The sequence below is a fragment of the Carcharhinus amblyrhynchos genome, chromosome 27 (assembly GCF_965287045.1).
Source record: "Carcharhinus amblyrhynchos chromosome 27, sCarAmb.v2.hapA, whole genome shotgun sequence".
NCBI lineage: Eukaryota > Metazoa > Chordata > Chondrichthyes > Carcharhiniformes > Carcharhinidae > Carcharhinus > Carcharhinus amblyrhynchos.
The window spans coordinates 26145644-26173042 of record NC_137350.1 but is presented as its reverse complement, the minus strand read 5'-3'; the positions used below and the strand labels follow the sequence as shown (position 1 = coordinate 26173042).

At 42.9% G+C, this 27399-nt stretch overlaps 1 protein-coding gene across 1 annotated transcript in view; it reads left to right on the top strand.

The window, feature by feature from the left end:
* Nucleotides 1-3668: 3668 nt before the first annotated feature.
* The window catches only part of rnd2 (Rho family GTPase 2), a 77094-nt gene continuing 53363 nt past the window's right edge, over nt 3669-27399 (top strand). The window contains exons 1-2 of the mRNA XM_080213480.1: nt 3669-4072; nt 4670-4757. Coding sequence (XP_080069606.1) covers nt 3932-4072; nt 4670-4757 — 229 coding nt within the window. The 5' untranslated portion in view covers nt 3669-3931. The remainder of the gene's footprint in view (nt 4073-4669; nt 4758-27399) is intronic.

Genomic DNA, 27399 nt, shown 5'->3' with positions numbered 1-27399 from the left:
ACTTGTCACTAGTTGGTCACTTGGACTGATTTCTATGACACACAGCCTCACTGCCCAGCTTGAAGCTCCACATTGCTAGCTGTTACCAAGACTACCTATTTCCATCTTCAAAACACTACCCAACCTACCTCCCCCTTTCTTTTTGGTACCTTTCAGTATTTCTAATCAAAAAAGGCCAATTCAAATTGAGTCCGATCACAGACCCCACATGAGGAACAACCAGACCCAAGCTGACAAGACAAGACAAGACAATCTCATCTTGACCTCGATCAATCGAGATCCAAGCTGACAGGACGAGGCATTGCACTCCCTCCCAGGCTTGATCTAACGCTTCATCTCAGCCAAAAGATCAAGAAGACTTTAAAAAATTGCATCAGGTAAAGAATTGGTTTAACCTCATTGGCTACCCTGATCCTTCACTCTACCCCAGCCTGGACAAACCACAATCGCAGGCGTCAGCACACCCCAGTGCAATGGGCGAGCCTCATTCTCTGCCTGATCATTGTATTACCCCTTTACCTCATCCATATGTTGATAAAACCTATTCCTGTCTTTGTTACCTCCAGAATCAATTAATCTAGCACCCTCCTTGCCATGACCCATCAACATTAGACGAGGCAATGGCCTAGTGGTATTATCGCTAGATTATTAATCCAGAAATTCAGCAAATGGTCTGGGGACCTAGATTCGAATCCCACCATGGCAGATGCTTTGAATTCAATAAAAACGTCTGGAATTAAGAATCTACTGATGACTGTAAAACCTTTCTCGATTGTCAGAAAAATCCATCTGGTTCACTAATGCTCTTTAGGGGAGGAAATCTGCTGTCCTTACCTGGTTTGGCCTACATGTGACTCCAGAGCCTCAGCAATGTTGTTGACTCTCAACTGCCCTCTGAAATGCGCTAGCAAGCCACTCAGTTGTATCAGTGTTTCAAGAAGGTAGCCCACCACCATTTTGTCAAGGGTAACTGGGGATGGGCAATAAATGCTGGCCAGCCAGTGATGTCCATATCTCACAAATGAATTAAAAAAAAACTCAGATCTCCTTCCCATCCTCCCCTCTCTTTATTTCATCCTTAGCCACAAGATCTTCAGCTATCGTGGTCCTACACTTTGGCATTCTCTCCCTAAAGCAAAAGATTTGCAATTATTGTCCCAAGGGATAATGAAGCACTTGTTGTCTTGTAGGAGATACAGGAGGCAATATGCACACTGCAATCTCCCATAAACAGCAATGTGGTAATGAGCCGATAAGCAGTTTGAGTGTCTTTTACAGATACACGATAGAAAGCATTCTTTCTGGATGTATCATAGCTTGGTATGGCTCCTGCTGTGCCCAAGACCTCAAGAACTATAATCCATCATGCAAACCAGCCTCCCACCCATTAATTCTGTCTATACTTCCCACAGTCTCGGCAAAGCAGCCAGCATAATTAAGGACCCCACGCACCCTAGACACTCTCTCTTCCACCTTCTTCCATCAGAAAAAAGAACAAAAGTCTAGGGTCACGTACCAAACGACTCAAGAACAACTTCTTCCCTGCTGCTATCAAACATTTGAATGGACTTACCCCGCATTAAGTTGGTCTTTCTCTACAGCTTAGCTATGACTGTAGCACTACATTCTGCACTCTCTCATTTCCTTCTCTATGTTTTGTCTGAATAGCACGCAAGAAACAATACTTTTCACTGTATCCTAATACATGTGACAATAATAAATCAAATCAAATCAAATCAAATGAGGGGTAACTATCTGTCAGGACATAAGAGATAACTGACATGACTTTCTTCTAAATAAAGCCACGGGATTCTTTCCATCCCCCAAATAGCTGAATGGGGTCCTCAGTTTACTGTCTCATCCAAAGACAGCACCCATAACAGTGCAGAACTCCCCCATTCCTGCACTGGAGTGTGAGCCCAACTCTCAACATTCAGTTGTTCTCCTTCTGAGAATTGTTTTGATACATTTTCATATATTAATGGTGCTAAAATGCAATTTCACCCCCATTCTTCTGCTTATCCAATTTAAGCAAGCACCCAGATGGGAGTCAAATAAGATCATATTAATTCTAATAAGTATCATAGACGCAAGTAGATCCCAAAGCAGGTGTAAAAGTTGCTAGTAATCTGCCTAGGGATAGGATATCAAAATTCTCTGGTACCTTTTCTTCCTCTCTGAAACACTATGGGATATGTTTAAATTGAAAGTTCTCCACCAATGCAAACCGTTATCACAGCATTTTTATTAAGCTGATGCTGATGCTATGGTTCTCCTTTTCTCAACAGAATACTCCAAGGTATATGTTGATCTCCAGTAATTTGATTGAATTTGTTATCTTCATACTGAGTGCTCATCAGAGATACATCACATAACACTGACATTTCCTCTGAAGCATGGATTAGACATGCTTTTCATGTGGCACAAAAGACACAGTGGTTAGCACTGGGTTCAATTCCAGCCTTGGGTAACTGTCAGTGTGGAATTTGCATGTTCTGCCTGTGTCTGCGTGGGTTTCCTCCAGGTGCTCCGGTTTCCTTCCACAATCCAAAGATGTACGGGTTAAGTTGATTGGCTATGCTAAATTGCCACTTAGTGTCAGAGGGATTAACAGGGTAAATATGTAGGGTTATGGTGATAGGTTCTGAGTGGGATTATTGTCAGCGCAGGCTCAATGGACCAAATGGTCTCCTTCTGCACTGCAGGGATTCTATGATTCTATGAATGAGATGAATTACTACTCCACCTACCATTTCTCCTTTAAGAGCAAAAACCACCTAGTTTCAAGTTAACTATGTTATCACAATGTTTAGCATTCACTCTTTCTATTAACAGCCCACTGTGAATGCTGTGTGTGTACCATCTACAAGGTGCTACAAGTAACTGAAGCTTCTTTGAAGACGTCTCCCAAACACATGACTTCTACCGCCATCAAGGATAAGGGCAGCAAACCTATGGGAAAGCCATCACCTACAAGTTCCCCTCCATGTTACAAACCATCCTGCCATGGAACCATATGACTGCTCGCTCATCGTCACTGGGTCAAAATCTTGGAATTCCCTCCATTACAGCATTGTAGCTACAGCACCGGGACTGCCAAGGTCCACCACCTCCTCCTCATGGGCAATTAGGGATGGGCAATAAATGTTGGCATTAGCTAGCAATATCTAAATGCCGCTGAAAAATAAAAAATGATTGGAATTGGACAATGGGCACTGAAAGGAATTCCCACATTTCACCACACTGTGGCACTGCATGTTGGTGTTGAACCATTTGGCACTTTCTATCCTTATACATGCTTTGTATGTATCCACACAGTAGGATTGTCAAATGATATCATCTACTTATATTTCCCCAATTTTGTTACATGTTTTAAATGCCCGTCCTCTTTGTAGTTAATATTTCAGGGGTAAGTTTCCCCCCCACCACAAAAAAAGACTACCAATTTGCTCCAGTCCATTCTTACAAAAACTCCAGCCCATTTTTTATCTGAATCTTTCTAAAAATGGTCTCTCCTGGTATCTCTCTTCAGAATGAGTACTTTATAGAGTGCCGTTCACACTTTGGTGTGAAGTTGGAGGACAGGCTCGACTCGATTTGACTTAATTCACTCATTTTTAATTGAATTGTTTGCCAACTGCTGGCCCCTCCCAGGGTATTTGCATATCTCCAGGACCATTGCACTGATTGGCGACTCTATCTTCAATGAGGAGCTGCCGGGCTCCTAGTCAAACAGCCTGGAGAAAGCAAGGCAGTCAGACTGAAGAAGGCACACAGCACAGGGGAGCTGGGAGGCACACAGTGCAGAACAGGGGAGCTGGGAGGCACACAGTGCAGCACAGGGGAGCGGGGAGACACACAGGGCAGCAGAGGGAAAATCTCCTCTCGCACTCGGGATTACTGTTTGGGAGCTACAGCCGTCACACCGTTGATGAAAGAAGGGACTAACCATCAGGACCAGAATCAAGCCATGGAGAATCAAATCGCTCGTTGCAAGATTGTTGTGGTTGGGGATTCACAGTGTGGAAAAACTACTTTATTACACGTATTTGCCAAGGATTGTTATCCCGAGGTAAATATAATTTCTTTTAGAATTCTTCTACACACTAGTCTAAAATTTGAACAGACCTGCTGGAAACTCCTAATTTTGCTAAGATCTCCGCGTCCGCATTATCCCAGTAAGAAACCACTCATTTTCCATTTGTGTCAAGTTTTGTGTCCAATCTGTATTTACTTAACCGATTACCCGTACACAGGCTAGCTAGAGCATCTCTTTCCAAACATCACCCATTCTTCCTATCAATATTTACTTTTTAAAATATTTCTAAAGATCAACTCGGGCTTGAGTCGCTGAAAAGTATGAAAGTTCATATTGATTTTTAGATTGCAATATTTCCCTGAGCATGTTTTGCAAATGATCTAGCAGTTTAAGAAATAAAGCAAAAATACTGCGGATGCTGGAATCCGAAACAAAAACAGCTTTTCTGTTTTTGTTGTAGCAGTTTAAGAACACTCTATAGCAAGTTTTTAAAAAAAGACACACCGGCAAATTGTCCAATTAACTGCAGTCAAATAATTTGCCATTCAAATATTATCCCCTCCTTTTTAAAAAACCTGTTTTTTTCCAAAACATGCATTCTTTAATCGATCACTTTTTTTTAAATTCCAGAATTACGTCCCCACTGTCTTTGAGAATTATACAGCGAGTTTCGAAATCGACAAACAAAGAATCGAACTGAATATGTGGGATACTTCAGGTGAGTGCTGCTGTTTGGAATAAGGCGACCCTCTATTTTTGGGTCGCTGCTGCTGTGTTTCTGAATGACTGGCCCCCTGGTGTGGGAAGAAGACACCAAGAACCGTCCCCCCATCCTCTCCACCCCCGTCCTCTCCCCCCCTTCCATCATCTCCCCCCCGCTTCCATCATCCCCCCCTCCACCTCCCTCTCCCCCCCCCCTCCACCTCCCTCTCCCCCCCCCCCCCACCTCCACCTCCCTCTCCCCCCCAAACAAACTGTGCGCCAATGCGCAAATCCGATACAACACCTGAACCCAGGCAGTTTCAGCTTCAGCGAAGAAATGTGCAAATTCTGACAGCCCAGAGTAAAATGCAGCATCGTTTTGCTTCTGGTAATCAGGGGAATCGAGAGGGGAGGGCTAGCCACCAGGCTGGGGAGAAATGGGGACATGTCCTAATAACACCGCCCCCCCCCCCCGCCCCCCGTCCCCCCACTTTATTAATCGGGCTGTGATTTAAGTTCAACAGATCCCTGGGCAGTTTGAGATGGAAAGTGTCATTGCAGATAAGCTGGTGAGAACCAGAAGGGTCATACTTAATTCATCACAAACGCGCGAGAAAAATAAAACTTTGAAGGGTTTTGGAAGGTGGTGAGGTTGCTTTGAGATGCAGACAGACCCATGCCGTGTCTGTCCTCCTCCCCCGTGGGCGCTTGCTGGTTCATTCAGGTTCTTGGGAGGAAATGTGTCTCACACGCCCTTCGGGGGGAATTGCCCGATGATACATTCTTAAAGAAACTAGTTTTAAAAGGCATCTCTTATGAAACCCTGTCCAAACCTCTCTCTTGTGTGACAGTAACATGTGCAATTGCGCGCTGTCATTCAGAAGGATCTTCCCCACATCGCTTTCCCTTCCCCAGACAATGGGTTTTGTCAAACGCTTTCTTTCCTTTCCAATGAAAAAAAAACTTAAACAACTATATCTTTTGTTTTAGATCTTTCAGCTGTGGGGCACAGCGAGAGATTTCAGATATTGTAACTGCAGAGGTGCCCACGCTGCCTGCTGGGTCTGACTGCTGCAGCTCTGAAACTGGTCACTTGGAGGCGTTCGAGTGACTGTGTGGAGCCCTTCACCACTTTTGTCTGCCTCTTCCTCTGGGGAAGAGTGACTGGGATGTGTCCTCTCTGTGGGGATTAGATGTACTGGTTCCCCTTTGAAAGCTAACCTTATAGAATGTAAATTCAGATCTGTAATTATGGGGGGGGTGGGTGCATAAGAGGCTACGAAAGTGCCATTTTGACTCGTGAACTTGTACTAGCAAGTTTACATTTATTGCCCATCCCAAAGTTGCCTTGCAAGGGTTGCACTGAGAATTTAATAGAAAGTTTGATTAAATCTGACAAGCTACAGGTTGGGATTACGGGGGGGTAGGGCCTGGGTGGGATTGTTGTTGGTGCAGACTCGATGGGCCGAATGGCCTCCTTCTGCACTGTAGGGATTCTGTGGTTGTAGGGCTGGAGGTGGTTACACAGACAGGGAGGGACAAGAATCTGAAAATACGGTTGAGACTTTTAAAATTGAGGCTCTTCCAGACTGGGAACGGGGGTGGGTGGGGGGGGGGGGGGAGGAGGGGTGAGGGGAAGATGAGGGGGTGTGGGGGGGGGTGTGTGTTGGGGGGGAAGGGTGGGGTGTCAGAATGCAATAAGGTGATTGGTGTGGGTTAGGGTATGAGCAACAGAGTTATCCCTGGCCTCAAGCCTGTTTGAGTGGAAGCTGGGAGTTTGTCCAGGGGAAATTTTGAATAGTCAAGCCTAAAGGTAAAAGGCATGGCGGAAGGTTACAGTGGCCTTACAAGCTGAGGCTGCTGCAGATTAAGGAGATGATATAGAGGTCAAGGTCTATTTTTGTTTTACCTCCTATAAATTGGTGCTGCACAGGAGCTTTGGTAGAATTTCATTATTAAACCATGGCGGTGTTTCACTGTATTTGTGCTTTGATAATAACATGGGATATTTAGGTTGTTCAGCTTGCCCTGATGTTCAGCAGCACTTTCAAGGGCCAATCTAGGCCACTGACCTAACTTTATATCCCTCTACCACATGCTGAGGCAGACAGGGAGTTTTGATTTGATTACAAAGTGTTTACATTAGATGTTGGTTCAACATTGAACTAAAGCACTTTAACTGCAGGTGAATAAATGGAGGTGAACTGATGGTCATGTATTCATATGACTATAATTAATGGATCACATTGTTTAACTAGGTTTCCTTTACATGAACTTTGAAGAGCTATCCTGACTTGAAATGTTAGCACCATTTGGCTCTGATGAGGGGTCACCCTGACTCAAAATGTTGGTTCTATTCTCTCTCCACAGATGCTGTCAGATCTGCTGAGTTTCTCCAGCATTTTCTGTTTTGGTTTCAGAGTTCAGCATCCACAGTTTGTTGCCTTTATTCTCTATAATGCTGCAATTCACTGGCTCCTCTAACCCTCTGATGCTCTTGGCTCAGTGATTGATATATAAATGAGCAGAAATTTGTCAGTCGCCATCACAGGATGGTATGAAAACAGGAGTGGGCTGCAATGGGGTGAGAACTTCCAGTTCTCACTCTGGAGTTAAAAAAGAAAAGGCTACACTGGAGAAGAGTTGGAGGTGCGTCTGTTCCTAGCCAGGAAATACAATCCTCCCACTGCAAATTCTGAACTTTGGCGTCAGCTATTTGGAATTTATTGATCGAACTTCTCTCTTCTAATGCTTTCAACCTTGAGGATGCTTTGCATTGTGGGCATTGACCCTTCACCCTGGGTTCGCAGTAAAATGATTTGAACCGGCCATTGCGTTATGTACACTGATGGCAAAGTCAGTATATTAGCTGATTTCTGTAGTGAAAATCTCATTCCTTACAGATTACAGTAGTTCCTTTCAAAATTATAATTGCTTTCTATGTTTGTATTAATGGACATTTTTATTCGGTGTGAGCTAGAGAATGCATTTCTCCTCCACCTGCTGCTACTTAGAGAATCTTCTTATAAAAAGGGACCTGCCATCAGTGTAGTTGGACAGGAATTAGGACCCAGCGGAGGTCTCTTCCAGCCTAACAGCTCCCTGCTGTCCCTTTCAGTGCTCTTTCCCATGTGGAGTATTGTCTGAAGCCACAATGAGCCTTTCCAAAGCCAAATTCCTGAATCAATAGCCCAAAGAGAGCTTGAAACCATTGCTTTTGACATGAGGATCATCTTTCATGTTTAAAGTGCCCGATATGTGTTGCACTGAAAAGGAAGGTTGCACTTCCCATGTTTTGCTTCTCTGTCTCCTGAGGATTTCATTTTCAGGAAATATGAACTGCGAGGATTTGCATCGATTTACTTGGATTCGGTGACCATAAAATCTGCTAGACCTTCAGAAGGGAAATACTGTGTTACCCAGGCATGCTTAATAGGGCAAGTTAGGGCAGTTGTAATTGATTTATAAAGCAAGGTTCCAATTAAATGTAATAGATTTATAAAGGGACTCTACATGGTTTATTTTCAATAATAGTCTTCAGTTAAACCAATTACAGCTAGGTGCTGTACCTGTTTCTGCCACATTCAGTTTTTGGTACCACTTGGCAGTGAGATATCAGTTTCCGATCTTTCCTTTTTTTTAAGAAGTTAAATAATTGAATTGTAGAAGCACCTACAGTGCAGAAAGAGTCCATTCGGCCTGTTGAGCCTGCACTAGCAACAATCCCACCCAAGCCCTATCCCTGTAGCCCCGTATATTTACCCTGCTAATCCCCTGACACTAAGGGAAATTTAAATAGCCAATCAATCCAACCTGCACATCTTTGGAGGAAACCAGGGCACCTCGTGCAGCGAGGACGTGCAAGCTCCACATAAATAGTGATGAGAGGCCAGAATCAAACCTGCGTCCCTGGCACTGTGAGGTAGCAGTGCTAACCATTGTTGCACTTTGCTGCCCCATGTTGTGAATTTATTTTGATTCATTCAGGGAACATGGGTGTTGCTGGCTGGGCCAACATTTATTGTTCATCCCTAATTATCCTTGAAATGAGTGGTTTGTGAAACCATTTCAGAGTCAACCACATTGCTGTGGGTCTGGGGTCACATGTAGGCCACTAGGTAACAATGGCAGATTTCCTTGCCGAAAGGGCATTAATGAACCAGATGGGTTATTACGATAATCAGCAATGGTTTCATGATCATTTAATTCCAGATTTTTATTGAATTCAAACTTCACTATCTGCCATGCTGGGATTTGAACCTGGGTCCCCAGATCTTGCTCTGGGTCTCTGGATTACTAGTCCAGTGACAATACCACTACGCCACTGCTTCCCCATGAACTGGGATTAATGTTTTAAGGGAAAATGATCAGAATCAAGTAACTCTAACTCTTATATAGGATATAAATCTGAAACAATAGAAAATTCTGGAAATGTCTGACTGGACATTGAAAGGAGAAAAGGTTGGTAAGTTCTGACTGAGAAGCTCTTTGACTTGTCTCTTGAATCATCATTTCTCCTTTCAGATGCTGGTGGAGTTGCTGAGAATTTCTAGCACCTTCTGTTTTTATTACACTTTTATTTTGTGGCAGAATCATAGAATCTCTACAGTGCAGAAGGAAGCCATTCGGCCCATTGAACCTGACAACAATCCTACCCTCGTAACCCCACATATTTACCTTGTTAGTCCCCCTGACAGTAAGGGCAATTCAGCACAGCCAATCCACCTAACCCGCGCATCTTCGGACTATGGGAAGAAACCAGAGCACCCGGAGGAAACCCACACAGACACGAGGAGAATGTGCAAACATCACACAGTCACCCGAGGCCAGAATTGAACCCGAGTCCATGGTACTATAAGGCAACATTGCTGCCCTGGGTAGTTTTCAACAAAAGCATTTGATAACCATTGGCTCTTTACCCAATACAATGAAAATTGTATCAATAAAAGCAAGATACTGAGGAAGTGAGAATCTGAAAAGAAAAACAGAAAATGCTGGAAAAACTCAGCAGGTCTGGCAGCATCAGTGGAGAGAGACTTCATTCATCACAATGAATATAAAGATATTTCAAGTCTGTATGACTCTTCATAATTTCCTATTACAGGCTTCACCATATGGCATTCGGAATGATTTTAAGTACAATTATATTGTTATAAATTGTATGTCTTTTTTAATGGGATTTTTCTCTAGAATGAGAAAAGTCCATTACTGTGACTATTTTTTTGAATCTTTATGCATTGTGATGAATCAAGCCCAACTTTACAGTGGTGTAGTTAAACTAGAAATGTGGTTCGAGGTTTCACAAGGGGATTTGGAAACAACTGGAGTGAGTTGTGCCTCTTTATAAAATGGGCAAATAATTGAATGTGCTTTCCTCTCTCTGTAAATGAGCAGAGTATCTTGGAATAGGAACTTATCCCCTCACAGAAGTCTGTAGTGTGGGAACCTGTGATTCCTGATAACAAATTTCCTCCCCACCCCCTTCAGCAAGAGTGCTTGAGGAATGTTGATGAGATTTGGTACATGAATAGCCTAGGGTTTAATTCTGACCCCTCGCTGGTTCCCAGAGACATAAGTACCCTGTGTCAATAGAAAATTCATCGACTGAAGCACAACTTTAATTTTAGTTCCATTTCTCCTAACTTGTGTCGTCATTTTAAATGGAAACAATTGTTTTATTTCAAAAATCCAAAATCATTTTGTAGCTTATTATTTGAAATTATCAGTGTTAAACTTGAGAAGGTTTTGCAAGATGTGTATTTTGAGCTGCAGTAACTTATCTAGACACTGCATGAGCTTTTATCAGTTTTACTAATCCTCTTTATCATAAAATCAATTATTTTTAAAGTTACATTTCTAATGAGAAGTTAGAATAAGTTTTAGTTTAAAAGTGAAATGGGTTCTTTGATCTTGTTCAACATCACTGCTAACAAGAACAGAGAATTTGGAGCTCAGCCAAAACTCCACTCACTGCAACGGGACCGGAGAATCCCAGCTGCGAGGGAGTCAGAAGTTTCCAATGGTTGTCTTGGATTGTACAAAGAACTGATCTTAGTCATGTACTCACTAATTTTGTAACATTATATCTGTTTGGCTGTAAGGGCGAAAAATAGGACCTAAGGCCCAATGTGTTTGTTTCTGGGTCTGTGCAGATACAGTAAAAAGTCTGACAACACCAGGTTTTAGTCCAACCTATTTATTTGATAATATACTCACAAGAGTATTTATCAAATAAATTTATCAAATAAATATAACTATTTATCAAATAAATAGGTTGGACTAAAACCTGGTGTTGTCAGACTTTTTACTGTGTTTACGCCAGTCCAACGCCGGCATACCCACATCCGTGCAGATAGTCAGAACTGATGACCATGAAACTATTGCCGATTGTTGGAAAAACCCATCTGGTTCATTAATGTCCTTTAAGGAAGGAAATCTGCTGTCCTTACCTGGTGTGGCCTACATGTGACTCCAGAGCCACGCCAGTGTGGTTGACTCTCAATTGTCCTCCAAGGACAATTAGGGATGGGCAACGTCCATGTCCCATGCATAAAAAAAATTAAAGCAGGAACATTGCAATTGGCCTTAGGACTACTCACAATGCAACAATCTTACAGGAAAATGTGTGGGTGTTCGGCAGGCTTAGATCAGACATTGCTGTCCTGTCATAATTCAACAAACTACCAGAGATTTGCCAGAACCCTTGGAATCAAATTTCAGCACTGTCATTGTGTACAGGAAAGGAGGCAATGGCGGAAGAAAATGATGCCCCAAAATACCAAACAAAATTATTTCAGCATTTAGATTTTGAAACACGACAATATTTTTAAAAACTATTTAAAGCATTTTTTCCTAAATGTGCAGAATTTTGTTAAGATGTGGGGATGGAGGGGGGCTTGCCTGTTGGCTAGAGAGCCAGTGAGAGACCCACATTGCCTCTTTTAGGGAAGGTGTGCCAAAGTACAAGCCAGTCAGGCAGTGGCAGGAGGCAGATGCGGGCTTTCCCCTAGAATCAAGAACCAAGGTGCAGATGTCTCCCCTTCAGAGAGCTGCCGGCCAATCAGAAGCTGTCTGTTCTTATGCTCAGCAGCGCCACTGGAAGGCGGTGGCTGTTGCTGGAAGGACAGGTACTGGAGTCCCAGAATCCTAGGGTGACCCAGACCACAGGTTGGAAAGGTAGAGTTGACTTTCACTGGATAGGGGTCACTGGGAAAAGGGGTATAGCGGGGTGGGCAGCAAGGGCAGGGGTAGCTCTCAGTGGGTCCCCTCCTTCCTTATACCAAGTATCTGAGTGAGAAACTTGACAAAAATGCTTTTGATTGAGGCAATGCCCCCTCACACCCCCAGAATTTACAAGCTGACTCATAGTTTTACCTGTTGTCACGGTGACAAGCCTACCCAATGGGGTTAAAATCAGCAGGGAAAGAATGGGCCCTTAAATAGTCATTAATGGGCCACTTAAGGGCCTCAATAGGTGGTGTGTTTGGAAAGTTGACCATGAGTCTTCCTGCCCAGAATTTATTTCTGGTGGAGGAGGGGTGATTCAAGTGTGCCACCATTCCACCTAATTAAACGATCATCCTGCTGCCAACCACGCCATTAATGAGAGCATAAGGTTCTGTCCAATATTTCAAAGTTCCGCTCACCAAGCTAATTATCTTTCTCTCTGTGTGGAACTCGCTGGACAATACAGCCCAAGGAACAGATAGGTAACAGGGTGCAAATGCTTATCGACACTTCAGACACAATTACCCTTGTCTGTTTTCTCCCATGGGGCAGGGCCGTTGGACCTCTCAAGGCTGAAACTGGGAATTTATCTGATGCCCTCCACCCGTGCACAGGCTGCTAACATATCCTAACAATTCCTTAGAAAACAAGGAAATGCTAAAATTTCTGTTTTTAAGTTTGTTTACTCATGTCACGAGAAGGCTTACATTAACATTGCAATGAAGTTACTGTGAAAACCCCTAGTCGTCTCACCCCGGCACCTGTTTGCGTACATGGCCAACGCGCCTAACCAGCACGTCATTTGGACTGTGGGAGGAAAGTGGAGCCCCTGGAGGAGACCCATGCAGACACAGGGAGAATGTACAAACTCTGTACAGACAGTGATCCAAGCTGGGAATCGAACCCGGGTCTGTAGCATTGTGGGACAGCTAACCACTGTAGAAATGGTGGTATTTAAGCTTTGTTTTGCTGTCTTCTTTTCACAAGTGAGGAGACTGACTTTGGTTTTGAAATTACACTGAGGGTCGATTGGGAAGGAATCATGTAGTTATACCAGTAAGACAAGGTGATGATTGTATAGATATAGTACTTGGGGCGATTGGAATCAAAGGGAGAAAGCAGGATAAGGCTATTGAGTTGTATGATCAGCCATGATCAAGATGAATGGCGGAGCAGGCTCCAAGGACCAAATGGCCTCTTCCTACTCCTATCTTCTATGTTTCTATGGTGGTGGGGAGGGTGGGAGGACAACACTTTGTCCTGATGTGAAGATGTTGCAATTGCCTCATTGACGTACTTTTATAAATGAGCTTCTGTGTTATCTCTGAAGTACAGGCGGTTATTCAATTTATGCCAAAGAGCTGTTCCAGAGCTCAATCCTGCCAGGACAAAGTCTGTCACGTTGTTTTTTTTGCCTTTTTCATAAACTAAACTAACTCCCACGTAGTTCCAATACAATTCAATTCTGAGCTGGCTGTATAAATAGAGCAGAAAGATTGAATTCTTTTCTTATTACAGCCCCCGTTGCCCTTATTCGAACTTGCCATATAGGTTTTATTGAAACTTTCACCTTTTCAGGCATCTAGGGCCCCAAAACCTGAGTGTGAACAGCCTGTCCTCCGAGCAAATTGATCCTGGACGGCGGGGCCAAAGCTGCTCGTCAGCTTGAGAACTTACAAAGGTCGCAACCCCTTGATCCCTCTATGTGGCCTGCCTCTCTCTTGAGGTCAGATGACAGGCCAAGACTCTGGCCTCTTGATTAGCAAAGCCTATTAATTGATCAATGGCTAGGGATGCAGATTAATAAAGAGGAACCAAACCTGTGAACAATAGCTGGATTATTATTGCACAGGAAGCAGTGCGAGCTACGTTGCCCCGCTCACAATCAATACTTCATTTGCTGCACAAGGATTGTATTGTGTTTTCAATAAATCATAGGCCGATGGCAGGGCCTAATGACACTCGTGTCAATTCAAACAGCAACGCTCCTCCAAACCCTGACCCAAACAGGAAACGTCATTCGGACAATACAACCTCTATTACTGTTTCGGTTGGACCAATGGAGTTTCCGCTGGCCTCATTATTTTCGGATAGAGTTGGAAGTCCTCTGGGCGTTCAGTGTCGCTCACAAATCTGAGTGTTAAAGCTTATCCCTGTCAGGTTGAAAGCAATAGATCAAGAATCCCTGTAGTTCACTGTAGAAATGACTGTTGGCAATATTAGCGGATGAACGCTTAACATTTGCATAACATTTCCTCTGTATCATATTTTGGTAAAGCATTAACTTGTACAAACAGATTGATTGAATATGAACATATGTTGAGTGTTTGGCTACTAATGCAGCTAAGTCATTTCCAGCCTGATGTGTAGCGGTGTTTATATTGCTAAAAATACCAAGCAGACAAAACCTTCATAAAAGATATTTACAGTGGTGATGTGGTGTAGCAATCAGGAGGCTTCTTATCCCAATATATAAGGCTAACTTTAGTGAGGACAAGTTGTCAGAAAGCTGTCGGTTTGTTACTCCTATATTTTATCCATTTGTAATCACAGGTGTTGAAGAGACCTTCAAGGTTTACCCTTTCTTTGACACTGCAATCTGAAAAGAGACCCAATTTTAAACAGAAAGCGGACAAAAGAAGGCAGAATCAAATGCCGGAAATCATAATAATAACAGAAAAGTGGGGGTTGTTTAAAGTCTATTTATTAGTCACAAGTAAGACTTACATTAACACTGCAATGAAGTTACTGTGAAATACCCCTAGTCGCCACGCCACACACCTGCTCGGGTCAATGCATCTAAGCAGCACGTCTTTCAGAACATGGGAGGAAACCAGAGCACACGGAGGAAACCCACGCAGACATGGGGAGAACGTGCAAACTCCACATAGACAATGACCCAAGCCAGGAATCGAACCCAGGTCCCTGGCGCTGTGAAGCAGCAGTGCAAGCCACTGTGCCACTATGCACCTCACCCCCCTCCCCACCCTGGTCAGCATGTGACAATGAAAGAGAAATAATAGATTAATGCTTGTAATGGAATCACTGACAGTGCTGTACATTTGTAACACTTCCTGTTTTACTTAAAAGTTAAAAGTGCTCAATTCTGAACGTACCCATTCTCATTGTTTCTCCCCAGGTTTCATTGCTTTATATGGTGATGTGTATAATAGGGGAACAAGGAACGTGTCATGTACCCTTGAGTTGAATGTACCCTTTTGTTTATTTACAAAAAGCTTTCTGCGGACGCTTCTTACAATCGAAAGAAACTCGAGCACTAAAACTAGATGCTAACTTTTTCCGACAAATAGTATGTTTTTCTTTTGGATTTTGCACATACCCTCATTCCTGGGAGCATTAGGCTGTTATTTAAAAAAATAATAATGAGGGATCGCATTCCCCTCAATCACAGGCAGCCGCATCTCTTTCCACCTTGTGTTTTGGATCAGCTGCAGTGATAGTTGCACTGAGGAGCCTAATGCATCTGTCGCTGTGTAATGTGCTGCCTGGGAACCGGGGTGTGAACTGCAGGTGGGCCGGAAGGCACAGCTGCAGGAAAGCGTGCTAAGCTTGGCCCCATTCATTATGCTAGTCCTATTGGGTTATCGAGCACGACTCCCCAGCAAGTTAATTGGAAGGGATTATATCACTAACCAAGTCAAATTAAAACCTAAAGCTCCCTTGAGTAAAACAAACACATCTGAAAATTGCCCAAAAATCAACTTTCCGTCAGAGCATATCAATTGCATTTTGGTTTAATGTGTAAAATATTGCTCCCATTTTAATGTCAAGAGCTGTTCATTAATGATGTGATACGGAGAAGATGAGAGGATAGATGCTAATATTCCCTGAACCATTTTATCTTTGTTCTATAATCCCATTCAATGCGCTTCAAGCCACAAAAAAAGTTTAATGACTTCACTTTGAAGATGCTAAGCAACATAAGAATACCTATTATAAGAGGAGGATGTGTATCATAAAACTAGCTGGATTTCCTTTTAAGAACAACAGCAGAAGCATCTCCTTGGATCATTAAGGAATCGTCACTCAAGTGATTGAAATAGATTTGGAGTATTTTATCACTTTAGATGCTTCCATTGTTGTCTTCACACCATTATTTCATAAGCAGTAGAATAAACTGTACATATGATTGTAATGTCCCGCATCTGTGATTCTTCCTGTTTATCAGTACATACTTTGCTGTTGGTGAAATAAGGAGAATGTCAGTCAGATTGCTCTCAACTCCTTTCTCCTTATCCTGGACCTTAATCCCACCAAACTCTGCTTCTGAGTGAAGTAACATTGAGTCGATTCAAGCAACAAAGCCTCCTGTAAACAGGCTGTCCCTCTTGACACTTTTAATTAGCAGGAACTGAAAATATGCAGTAATAGTCCTCGTTCAAGTCATGTAGAGTTTGTAAATGTGGAGTGACTATCTTAATTTGTGGCTGCCAGATTGAGAGACAATTAGCACTGTGGGTATTTGCTTTAGGCTGATAACAGTGGGTCAAGATGAATCTCTGTCATTTTCCGTTCAAAGTAAAACACTCACGTTCTGCCAACTTCCAGCCTCACAACTGTCACTGAGCAGAAGAAAACGTCAAATATTATGTTACAGAATCATTGGGTACAGTACTGTGGTTATACCATATAGAACACAGAACATTACAGCGCAGTACAGGCCCTTCGGCCCTCGATGTTGTGCCAACCAGTGGAACGAATCTAATGACCCTCTAACCTAAACTATTCCAATGTTATCCATCTGCCTATCCACTGACCATTTGAGCGCCCTTAAAGTTGGCAAGTCCACAACTGCTGCAGGCAGGGCATTCAACGCCCTTACTACCCTCTGAGTAAAGAACACAACAGTGCATATGTGCAGAAGGAGGCCATCCAGCCCTTCAGGTCTGCACTCACTCTCTGACAGATCATCTCAGTCAGGCCCTCCCCTCCGTCCTATCCCCACAGCCCTGCACATGGCTAATCCACCTAACCTGTCCAACTTTGAACAATAAGGAGCAATTTAGCAAATTTTGGGACTGTGGGGGAGAAACAGGAGCTCCCGGAGGAAACCCACACAGACACGGGGAGAATGTGCAAAATCCACACAGAAAGTAATCCAAGGCCGGAATTGAACCCAGGCCTGTGACACTGTGAGGTAGCACGCTAACCACTGTGCCACCGTGTTGCCCACTATTGGACAAGTGACCTGGAAGTCTGGTTTTTTTAGGCTTATTTATTAGTGTCACAAGTAGGCTTACATTAACACCACAATGATGTTCCTGTGAAAATCCCCTAATTGCCACACTCCGGCACCTGTTTGGACACATTGAGGGAGAATTTAGCATGGCCACTGCACCTCACCAACACACCTTTCAGACAGTGGGAGGAAACTGGAGCATCGGGAGGAAACCCATGCAGACACGGGGAAAATGTGCAGACTCTGCACAGACAGTGACCCAAACCAGGAATTGAACCCAGATCCCTGGCGCTGTGAGACAGCAGTGCTAACCCACTGTGCCGCCATGACAACTAGAGTTGCATAGCACAGAAGGAGGCCATTTGGTCCATTGTGTCCCTGTTGGGTTTTTTTTTAAGAGCTTTATTCAACACGTCCTGTTTCCCCTGTCTATTCCCTCCAGCTTCGCAAATCCTTTCAATTCAGATAATTATCCAATTCCCTTTTGGAGGTCACGATTGAATCTGCCTCTGAGCCTGTGCATTCCAGATTGGAACCGCTCGCTGTGTAACAGGAAAAAAACGTTTCCCCTAATATTACCTTTTGTTCTTTGGCCTCTGGATCGCTGAAAAAATGAGAATAAAATAGGAGCAATTTAAACTCCTTGTGCCAGTGCTCTTAATTTATGAAGCTTGGCGCCGTTCGATGGTTTATTTTCCTATCATATCGTTGTGAGTCGCATGCACTTAAGCTAAAAAAATGCTAAACTGGAGATTTTGAATGCCTTAGTATTCCAGGATGCCATGAGAATGAAATAGACTGTGCTGCAACCAATTCTCTATATATAGTGTGGCCTGGGAAAAATGGAAAGCTGAGCATGGTATTTCACTGAAGTCATCGTCCAGGATTTAATAACTGTGCTGACAGTCTTTCACTTGCATTCACTGGGCTAACATTAAGAATTTGGAAGCAGATTTAACCCTTAAAATGCCCGTGCTGTCAGATTGTTTAAGAGGCTTGGAACATGAGTGAATTCACACAGCCACTTTGGAGTACAAGGAAGTATTAGAAGTTGCCTGTCTTCCTGTTGACTGCAGACTGTTCAGAAAATGATTGACTCCTCATTTCCCCAGCTCAAAGACATTAAACATCAATAAAGAAATTACAATGAGGCACAGCCAAATACCGTTTCTTCTTTTAAGGTGATCTCGTTTGTTATGTTTAATTAAATATAAACGTGAAGACGGTGATAGCCCATTCAGTGACTTGTGTGCCCTGTGCTCACAGTTTCTCAAAATTAGAAGGAGTCAAAAGATGGGACTAAATGTGGAGCTGTCAACTTTATCCTTGGTCAAATCCTGATGTTTTCGTAAAGCTTTTTGCACTCTTGGAGACGTTTAATGCTGCCCCTGCATTTAGGAATCATAGAATCCCTACACTGGAGAAGGAGGCCCTTCGGCCCACTAGATGGGATTTTCCATCGCGCTCACCCAAGACCGGAAAATCCTGCCCGAGGTCAACAGACCTTTGCATGGTCCATGCCCTCACCACCTACAATTCCTGTGGGAGGCAGGATGGGAGAATCCCACCCATCGAGTTTGCACCAACTTTCCGATAGAGCATCTCACCCAGACCCCATCCCTGTAACCCCAGATATTTATTCCACCAATCCTCCTGACCTGCAAATCTTGGGGCACCGAGGGGCAATTTAGCGTGTCTAATCCACCTAACCTGCACATCTTTGGATTGTGGGAGAAAATTGGAGGACACCCACTCAGACATGGGGAGAAACTTCACAGACAATCACCCGTGGCTGGGATTGAACCTGGGGCCCTGGTGCTGTGAGGCAGCAGTGCTAACCACTGTGCCACCATACTGCATCAAGTGCTGGGGCATTGAAAGGATGAGGTGACTCTTGGCTCACAGGCATTTTACAAGATGGAAGTTTTGTTCCCTTCATATCCACTTTACGGATACTAACTGTTACTCCGTGCAACTGCTAGGCCTAAGTAACTTATGGTAAAGGCAAAATACTGCAACTGTTGGAATCTGAAACAAAAGCTGAAAATGCTGTAGAAATTCAGTGGGTCTGACAGCATCTGTGGAGGGAGAATAGGGCCAACATTTCAAGGCTGGATGACTCTTCGTCAGAGATGGTGTGCAACTGGAGTGCACAGTTTCTGAGAGAACTGTGAGGGGAGCACAGAGAATTTGAAACAAGATTTATGGGCCGGCCTTTGTAAATCTCTGACGTCACAGCACAGTGTTGTCTTCAGAGTGGGAAGACAGTCCAACACTGCCCAGTGACTGAAAGGCTGTCACGGAGGACCTTTAGCTCATATTCTACCGGATAGCTCCAAAGGGAAAAAAATTACCAGCCTCTGAGAAAAGCAGAGAAATGAAGGGAATGAACGGATGTAGTCTGTCATATATGAAGATACCCAAATATTAAATGGTCTCTGATGACAATCAAAGATAATTGCAGATGTCAGATGTGGTTGCTTGAGTACATTAGATTACTTAACTCAAATTGATTAGTCACCTTCTGTAAACCCAACACAAGAGGAAGTAATGAATATGGTGCAGCATTAAAAAGGAGATTCTAAAATGATGTGGATGTGAACAATTGAAGCCAATTTTATTTCTACATTTAGCTGACGATTACATGTATTCAACCAGTCTCAAATGTTCTCATTAACTTTCTGTGGGTTTTCTTTATGGCTTACCCTGAGTTAAGTTGTAGTGAAGTGAGGAAAACCATTTCTGTATTGTGGAAAAAAGAGTTATAAAGTTTACTTACTGGTGTCACAAGTAGGCTTACATTAACACTACAATGAAGTTACTGTGAAAGTCCTCTAGTTGCCACACTCCATCGCCTGTTCGGGTACAGTAAGGGAGAATTTAGCATGGCCAATGCACCTAACCAATACATCTTTCTGACTGTGGGAGGAAACTGGAGTGCCCGGAGGAAACCCATGCAGACACGGGAAGAATGTGCAGACTCCACACAGACAGTGACCCAAGCCGGGAATCGAACCCAGGTCCCCGGTGCTGTGAGGCAGCAGTGCTAAACGTTGTGCAGCCGTGCCACCCTTTCAAAGCTTTTTACCCTTGGCTCATCAAGACAAATTCGCAATACCAAAAATCTCAAGGGGAGCAACAGTATTTGTTACGTGAGAAGAGAGTGCTGATTGGTCAGCAAGTAGGCTCTGATTGGTAGAAGTGTTGCCGTGGAGAATGCATGAGGGAAACTGTTAACTGCCAAACTGTTGTTTAAATTCAAATCAGGCAGGTTGTCTCTGGTCAAGGAATTGTCATGGGGAATGAACCAAGGAATGGCTGCTCCCAAGCTTTCCTTTAGATGGGAAAAGGTGAATTGTGTGGACGCGTTCTTTCTGTTTGCAAAACACAGGGCACTGTATGCAAAATAAAAACATAAAATACTAGAAAGCCTCAGCAGGTTTGGCAGCAGCTGTGGAGACAGAAACTGAGTTGACATTTCAAGTTCATATGAATCCTTGAGTCCGTGTATCTAGTCCTGTGCATGAATACATGAAGCTTCTAGCATGTGGGAGTGAGCCACGCTGTGAGCCCAATAATCTTAAATTGATTGTTGGCATGATTCTTAGCACAGTCAGGATTGTTTAGTAAGTGTTGTCCAAGTAAAAACCATTTTACTCACTCATCTGGAAAGCTCCTTAAACTCCTCCATTTTAGCACCAATTGGTCTTGAAAGGATTGGAGCATTTTCATCTCTATGATACTCTCCTTTGAAGGTTATTCTGTGTATTGAACACTAGTTGTGTCAGTTTTCAACCCAAAAACCAACAAACAGCAATTGAAAGTCAAGTGGGCCCCTTTTGACCACCTCATTGACATCCAACAGGATGTCTCTTTGAGCAGGCCTGGTGGATAAAACCTGCCTGCGGGAACTTCCAGGAGTTTGCTTGAGTATGCAAATCAGTGTTCAATGCCAGTTATAGGACCCAGATTGCAAAGTTATGGTAAAAATAAGTGGGGCGTACACAGTGCAGAAGCCATTTGTTTCCTGCACTGAGCAGACTAATCAAAGGACTGTTGGCAGCTGGACATCAAATGGGCCAACATACTTATAATTTTACATTTTGCCTAAGCTAGAAGCAAAAGGACTGCCCCTTTTGTATCTTCCCAAAATACCTGGCCATGTTAACTTTAACTTAAAGTAATACAGCACAATAATTCCATTCTGTTGCCTATTTTATGTACGCCTACCAGATCTACTAGAAAAATACGCGCCAAGCAATCAAATAACTTTACACTATGCAATCTAAACAGCACAACTGTCCATGGTATTTGAGATACGGTCAATCCTCTGACTTCCATATGAGAAAAGCCAGGCTGCAATCTTGCGGCCATTTATGTTGGTGAGATTTTCCCATCCTGCTGCAGTGAATGGAGATTTGGCTGGCTGCCAAATTCTCCGAGCTCGCTGATCTGATTTGATTTATTACTGTATTGGTAAACAGTGAAAAGTATTGTTCCTTGCGCACCATACAGACAAAGCATACCATTCATAGAGCACATTGGGAAGAAGGATACGAGAGGGTACAGAGTACAGTGTTACAGTCATAGCTAGAGCTATGGCTATCAGGCATGAATGTCCCTAGTCTTTCCTTATTTCTCCAATTGTTGATATCAGGGATTATTGTGTCTTTTTTTTGTCTCCTTTGTTTCTCAGCTCCCAGAACTGTCCGTGGTATTTGAGACGCGGTCTGAATGGGATCCGCATGATGACTGTGCTGTTTAGATTGCACAGTGTAAAGTTATTTGATTGCTTGGTGCATATTTTTCTCCTTTGTACAAAAAGTGCAGAGCACAGATGGGTGGAAAAACCCAGCAGGCCTAACACTTAATGCGTGCATTAACTGTAACAGGAATTACCTCTTGTGCCAATTGTTCCTGGAAATATTTAAATGGCTGGACTGAGCACTGCATTTAATGAACTTGTTAACAGATGCTACGATGATATTGTAATGTGCAGTGGAGTGGATCTTTGACTATCACAGCATGTCGACCTCACCACAATGTCATCGAGTACCACTGTTCCAGATATGAGACTAGGCTGGATAATTACTAGAGAAAATGATTATTTTTGGCCTGCTGCATACCTTACAAATGTATTCCATGACTGGATGTCTCTTGCACATAATGGCAGCAAGGTCATCACCACCTCAATTTGTTTATGAGGAAGAAAACAACTCCGGTGTTTCACTATTGCAAAATGTTTGGTTATTTGTCCAATTGAGATAAGACAGTCTCAGAACAATTCCTACTTGAAACCAACCTTCAGTTGCAGAATTGAGTGGTTAATCTGCAACACGATCTATGCCTAATGCGCTGTAACCTGCGAGGCTGCAGACCAAGCGCTGGAAGGTGGGATTAGAACCAGCAGTTAGTTTTTTATTTTCTCCCTCTCGGCCAGTGCAGACACGTTGGGTAAATTTTCCCATCTGTCCAGCTGTGGGAATCGTCGCAGGCGGGACGGAAAATTTGACAGACCGTTTAAAGGTCTGTTAACCTCGGGCAGGAATTTTATGTCTCTGGGTAGAGGTTGAAATAACTCCTCAGAGGCCGATGTGCCTTTCTTTATAAACCTTGTTCCACTCCTAGGGTGCTTCAGGTGCACAGTTAGAATCAGGAGTGTCAGTGGACCTGACACTCCCATATTTATATACATTGAGAAGGCAATTATGATCTCAATCAGGGAGTTCATTTCCAACAGGCCAAATTCCTAGGTCTCGTTGAAGTCACTGCAGACATGGCTGGATAATCCTGCCCGATGGGCTGAATGGCCTTTTTTTGATGCCCTATGATACTGGCCAAACCAAACCTTTACTGGAGGCATAAGCTGCGTGATGGCGGAGATCTGGGGACATGCCAATGTTACCCTCCGCTCCCTCCTTTCCATCATTCTCTATTCTCTCTCTATCTCTATCCTATCTGTCTCTCTCAGCCATTTTGCTTGCAGCTCCCAACTAGTCTTTTATATCTGGTTTTTGTTTCGAAAGGGACTTATACATATCTGTGTCGTACTGATATTTTGTAGCCTGTATGTCAGTGCAGCATTAGCAATGTCCTGGTTTCCTCAATTCTTGAGGGCAAGCTGTGTGAAGCAGTCCTCCTGTTCCCATTCTTACAGATTCAGATACATGGCAGCAGTTTCCAGGACTAAACAAAACATACGCAGGCAAATAACTGTTCAGCATCGTTAGACAATGGGCGACTAAACTAATTTGCCTTAAAGATACGAATGATAACAATATCAGATTGGTAGGTTTTGCTTCTGCCTGTCCGTCCTAGCAAATACTGGACGGGTTTTTTTTTGTATCTGTGCCATTTGGCAACTATTTCGCAGTTAGCTAATGTCAAAGAATTGTTCCCAGAAAGGATGATAATAGTCTGTGGTTTTCTTTATGCTGACATAGTGATTTGTTGAATATTAACTTCTGAAGTTGCTGAGGTCTGTACTTCAGATTTAAAGGGGGCAAATCATTCAGATTTTAGTACAAATGGTGGGCCAATTAAAAAAATCTTTATTCAAGAGCTCAGTGAGAATGTAGATGCTCAGACCAGCCGTTTAAAAACAAAACGAAAATAACAATAAATAGACTCAGTGCAGCCTTAATGCATGCCTGATTTCTCAACTCAGGAATTATGGTTTAAAAGGTGAAAAGAATCAAGCTGTGTTCGTATCGGTTCCTGGGGAGAGGGAAAGAGTGAGCAGAATATGTTTGGTAATAGGTACCCGGGTTCGAATCCCACCATGCCAGATGATGGAATTTGAATTCAATAAAAAATAACCTGGAATCTACTGATAACCAGATGACCACTTACGATTGTCAGAAAAACCCATCTGGTTCACTAATGTCCTTTAGGGAAGAAAATCTACCATCGTTACCTATCTGGCCTACATGTGACTCCAGACTCTCAACTGCCCTCAGGCAATTAGGGATGGGCAATAAATGCTGGCCAGCCAGTGATGTCCACGTCCCACAAATGAATAAATAAAAGTGTCCTGTTGTGATGACCATCCCAATCAAAGCTTTTTCTAAAATACTGGTCTATGTCACTTGAAAGACCTTTGATATTTAAAGTGCATTATTCTCATTCAAATGTATTGATTAGAGAAATGTTAGCGAAACCCTTGTATTTAATATTAAGTTTAGTGTTTATTTATTCGTGTTACAAGTAGGTTTACATTAACACTGCAATGAAGTTACTATGAAAATTCCCTAGTCGCCACACAGGTGCCTGTTCGGGTACACTGAGGGAAAATTTAGCATGGCCAAAGCACCATTCTTGGCCCTAGATAATTTGCATGTCTTTCAGATTGTGGGAGGAAACTGAAGCACCCAGAGGAAACCCACGCAGACACAGGAAGAACGTGCAAACTCTGCACAGACATTGACCCAAGCCAGGATTTGAATCCCAGTCCCAGGCACTGTGAGGCAGCAGTGCTAATTAGCTAGGGCCAAGAATTTTCATGTTGGATGCAATCAGTGATGCAGCTGCAAATTGCATCCAAAATCGTGCTGGTTTGGGAGACATATTTGCATATTGGCAAACATAAAACTAGCCATGAATGAGCGCAATTGGGCAGCATTTAAAAAATAATAATTTGCTTTACAAAAATTGAGTGGTAATTTGATGGAGCATAATTAATACAAGTGAAAGTTGGTTTATCAGAAAAATAAGCATATTTAATCAATGTATCTAACCCATCTATGAATAATCTGATTTTATGTAACTGTTCCTAACAAGTTGTTTTCAATGTATAACTTTAATCTATATTTGTGTGTTAAGAAAGGTGGAATATGGTTTCAGTTTCATTTAGTTTTTGCTGTGAGCTTGTTGCTGGGAATTGGAGGTATCCGACTAAAATGGTCAGTTTTTTTGGATTTGTTTGAAGAGATCCATTTCTAATGAGGTTTTACAACCCTTGAATTGAAAAGATGGGTTTCAAAGGGATTAATAGTTGAGTGATTTTGAGGGGGAAAGAAAACTAGGTAGAAAAAAACTGCTGTTGCCTAGCAATAGGGGTCTATGATGCACAAAGGTAGGGGGAAGAAGAAAAAAGAAGTTCAGAGTATGTATGGAAGACAGGAGTCCTAAGTTCTCTGACAGGAAATACTGCAAGTCTGCTGGGGAATTAAGTGTAAGGAACTTGCGTGTTCTACAATTAAAAGAATAGTGAATTTATAGTGTGGTTTTGGATGTAACTAAGAGATACCAGCTGTGGAAAAAGCATTTAGGGAATGCTCGGCAATCTATCAAAAGAAACCTTTTGCAACTGGGCCAGCTCAAACAAGAAGCTTTAGTGTTAAGGTATTGGTGAACCTTCACTGCTGTAGGAACCACATTACCAGACTTCCATCCTTACAACTTTTGTATTTAAAGAAAGTATTGACATATAACAATGTCACCCAGGGTAGTAATGGCTGGAACACCTCCATTGGAACAAATAATATCTGGGACTTATTTGGAATAGAAGAATCCAAAAAAGACTGGGAATGCAGAATGGGCACACATTGATATTTACTATAGCAATGGTGTATTCTATGAATTGCATATGTTAAATCAATACTTAGTATGGACAAGTGCATAAGGCTATCTGTATTGTTAATGAAACACCTAAATAGTTATTATTCCATCAGCAAATGGGCCACAACCAAGGAGTAAGAACATCTTATCTTATTAAGCTACTTTACTACAGCATCAAAACAACCCAGTCAAATTAATTTGCCTTTATGAAATTTTGAAGTCTATCCAAAGTCCCTGCAGCGTAAAGTTGCTTTGCGATGATTCATACTGAATGCAGGTGTTTATGCATCAGTGGCAGACCTCAGTTCAAATCTCCTTTGTGAACCTATGGATTGTTGACTTGCCTTACCCAGGTAGACCTCTGTTGTGGTACATTCCATGCCTGAGGTTTTTCTTTGTTCTTCCACTACTGAGGTAAATGTCTAGCCTTGAATTCAGAAAGAAAAGCTTTCCTGTGCTATTTGTGTTTTGTTTTGTTTGTTCTCAGGATGCAGGTGTCATCAGCAAAGACAGTGTTTATTGCCCATTCCTAATTGTCTTTAAGTTGGTGGTAAGTGCTGTTTGAAAGGGATGCCATGTTTTTGACCCAGTGACAGTGAAGGAATGCCAGTACATTCCAAGTCAGGATGGTGTTTGACTTGCAGGTGGCAGTGCTCCCTTTCCAGTTAGTCGGTGCCCTGGGTTTGGAAGGTGCTGTCAGAGAATCAAAGAATCCTACAGTGCAGAAGGAGGCCATTTGGCCCATTGAGTTTGCAGCAATCACAATCCCACCAAGGTCCTATCCCCATAACCCCAGGCATTTACCCTCGTCCTCTGACACTAAGGGGCAATTTAGCATGGCCAATCAACCTAACCTGCACATCTTTGGACAGTGGGAGCAAACCAGAGCACCCGGAGGAAACCCATGCAGACATGGGGAGAACGTGCAGACTCTGCACAGACAGTAACCCAAGCTGGGAATCAAACCTGGGTCCCTGACTTTGTGAGACAGCAGTGCGAACCACAGTGCCACCCTGCTGCCCAAGCCTTGGTGAGTTGCTGCAATGCACCTTGTCGATGGTACATGCTGAGCACACTGTCAGGGTAAGGTTCAAAAACCTTTGCTTTGCAAAACTTGGTGACATCAGGCCTGACCTTGATTGAGTAAATGACTCACTATTTCTGATTTTTCTGCTAAAACGATGCTGAAATGGCAGCCTAAATCTGGGCACTTATGAAGAATGTTAATGCCTAGAGGAGAGGCTGCAGAGAAGATTTATCAGAATGATGTGGAGAAAGAAAGCCTTCAATTATAAAGCGAGAGCAGAGAAGCTGGGATTATTTTCCTTCAAGCTGAGAAGGCTATGCAAATTTTAATAGCGGTGCTCAAAATAACAAAGGGTTTTAATCGAGTAAATGAGGAGAAAGTGCTTTCAGTGGCAGGAGATGTTAACCAACGGATGCAGATTTAATGTAATTGGCAAAAAAAACATGAGGAGAGATGAGAAAAATATTTTTCACGTGGTGAGTTGTTGCGATCTACAATTCATTGCCTGAAAGGATAGTGGATACAGATTAGGTTGTGATTTTCAAAAGGGAATTAGATAAACACTCGAATGGCTAAAACATTTACAATTCTCTGAGCAAATTGATAGTTCTATTGATAGTTTGACAGCCGTGATGGGCTGAATGG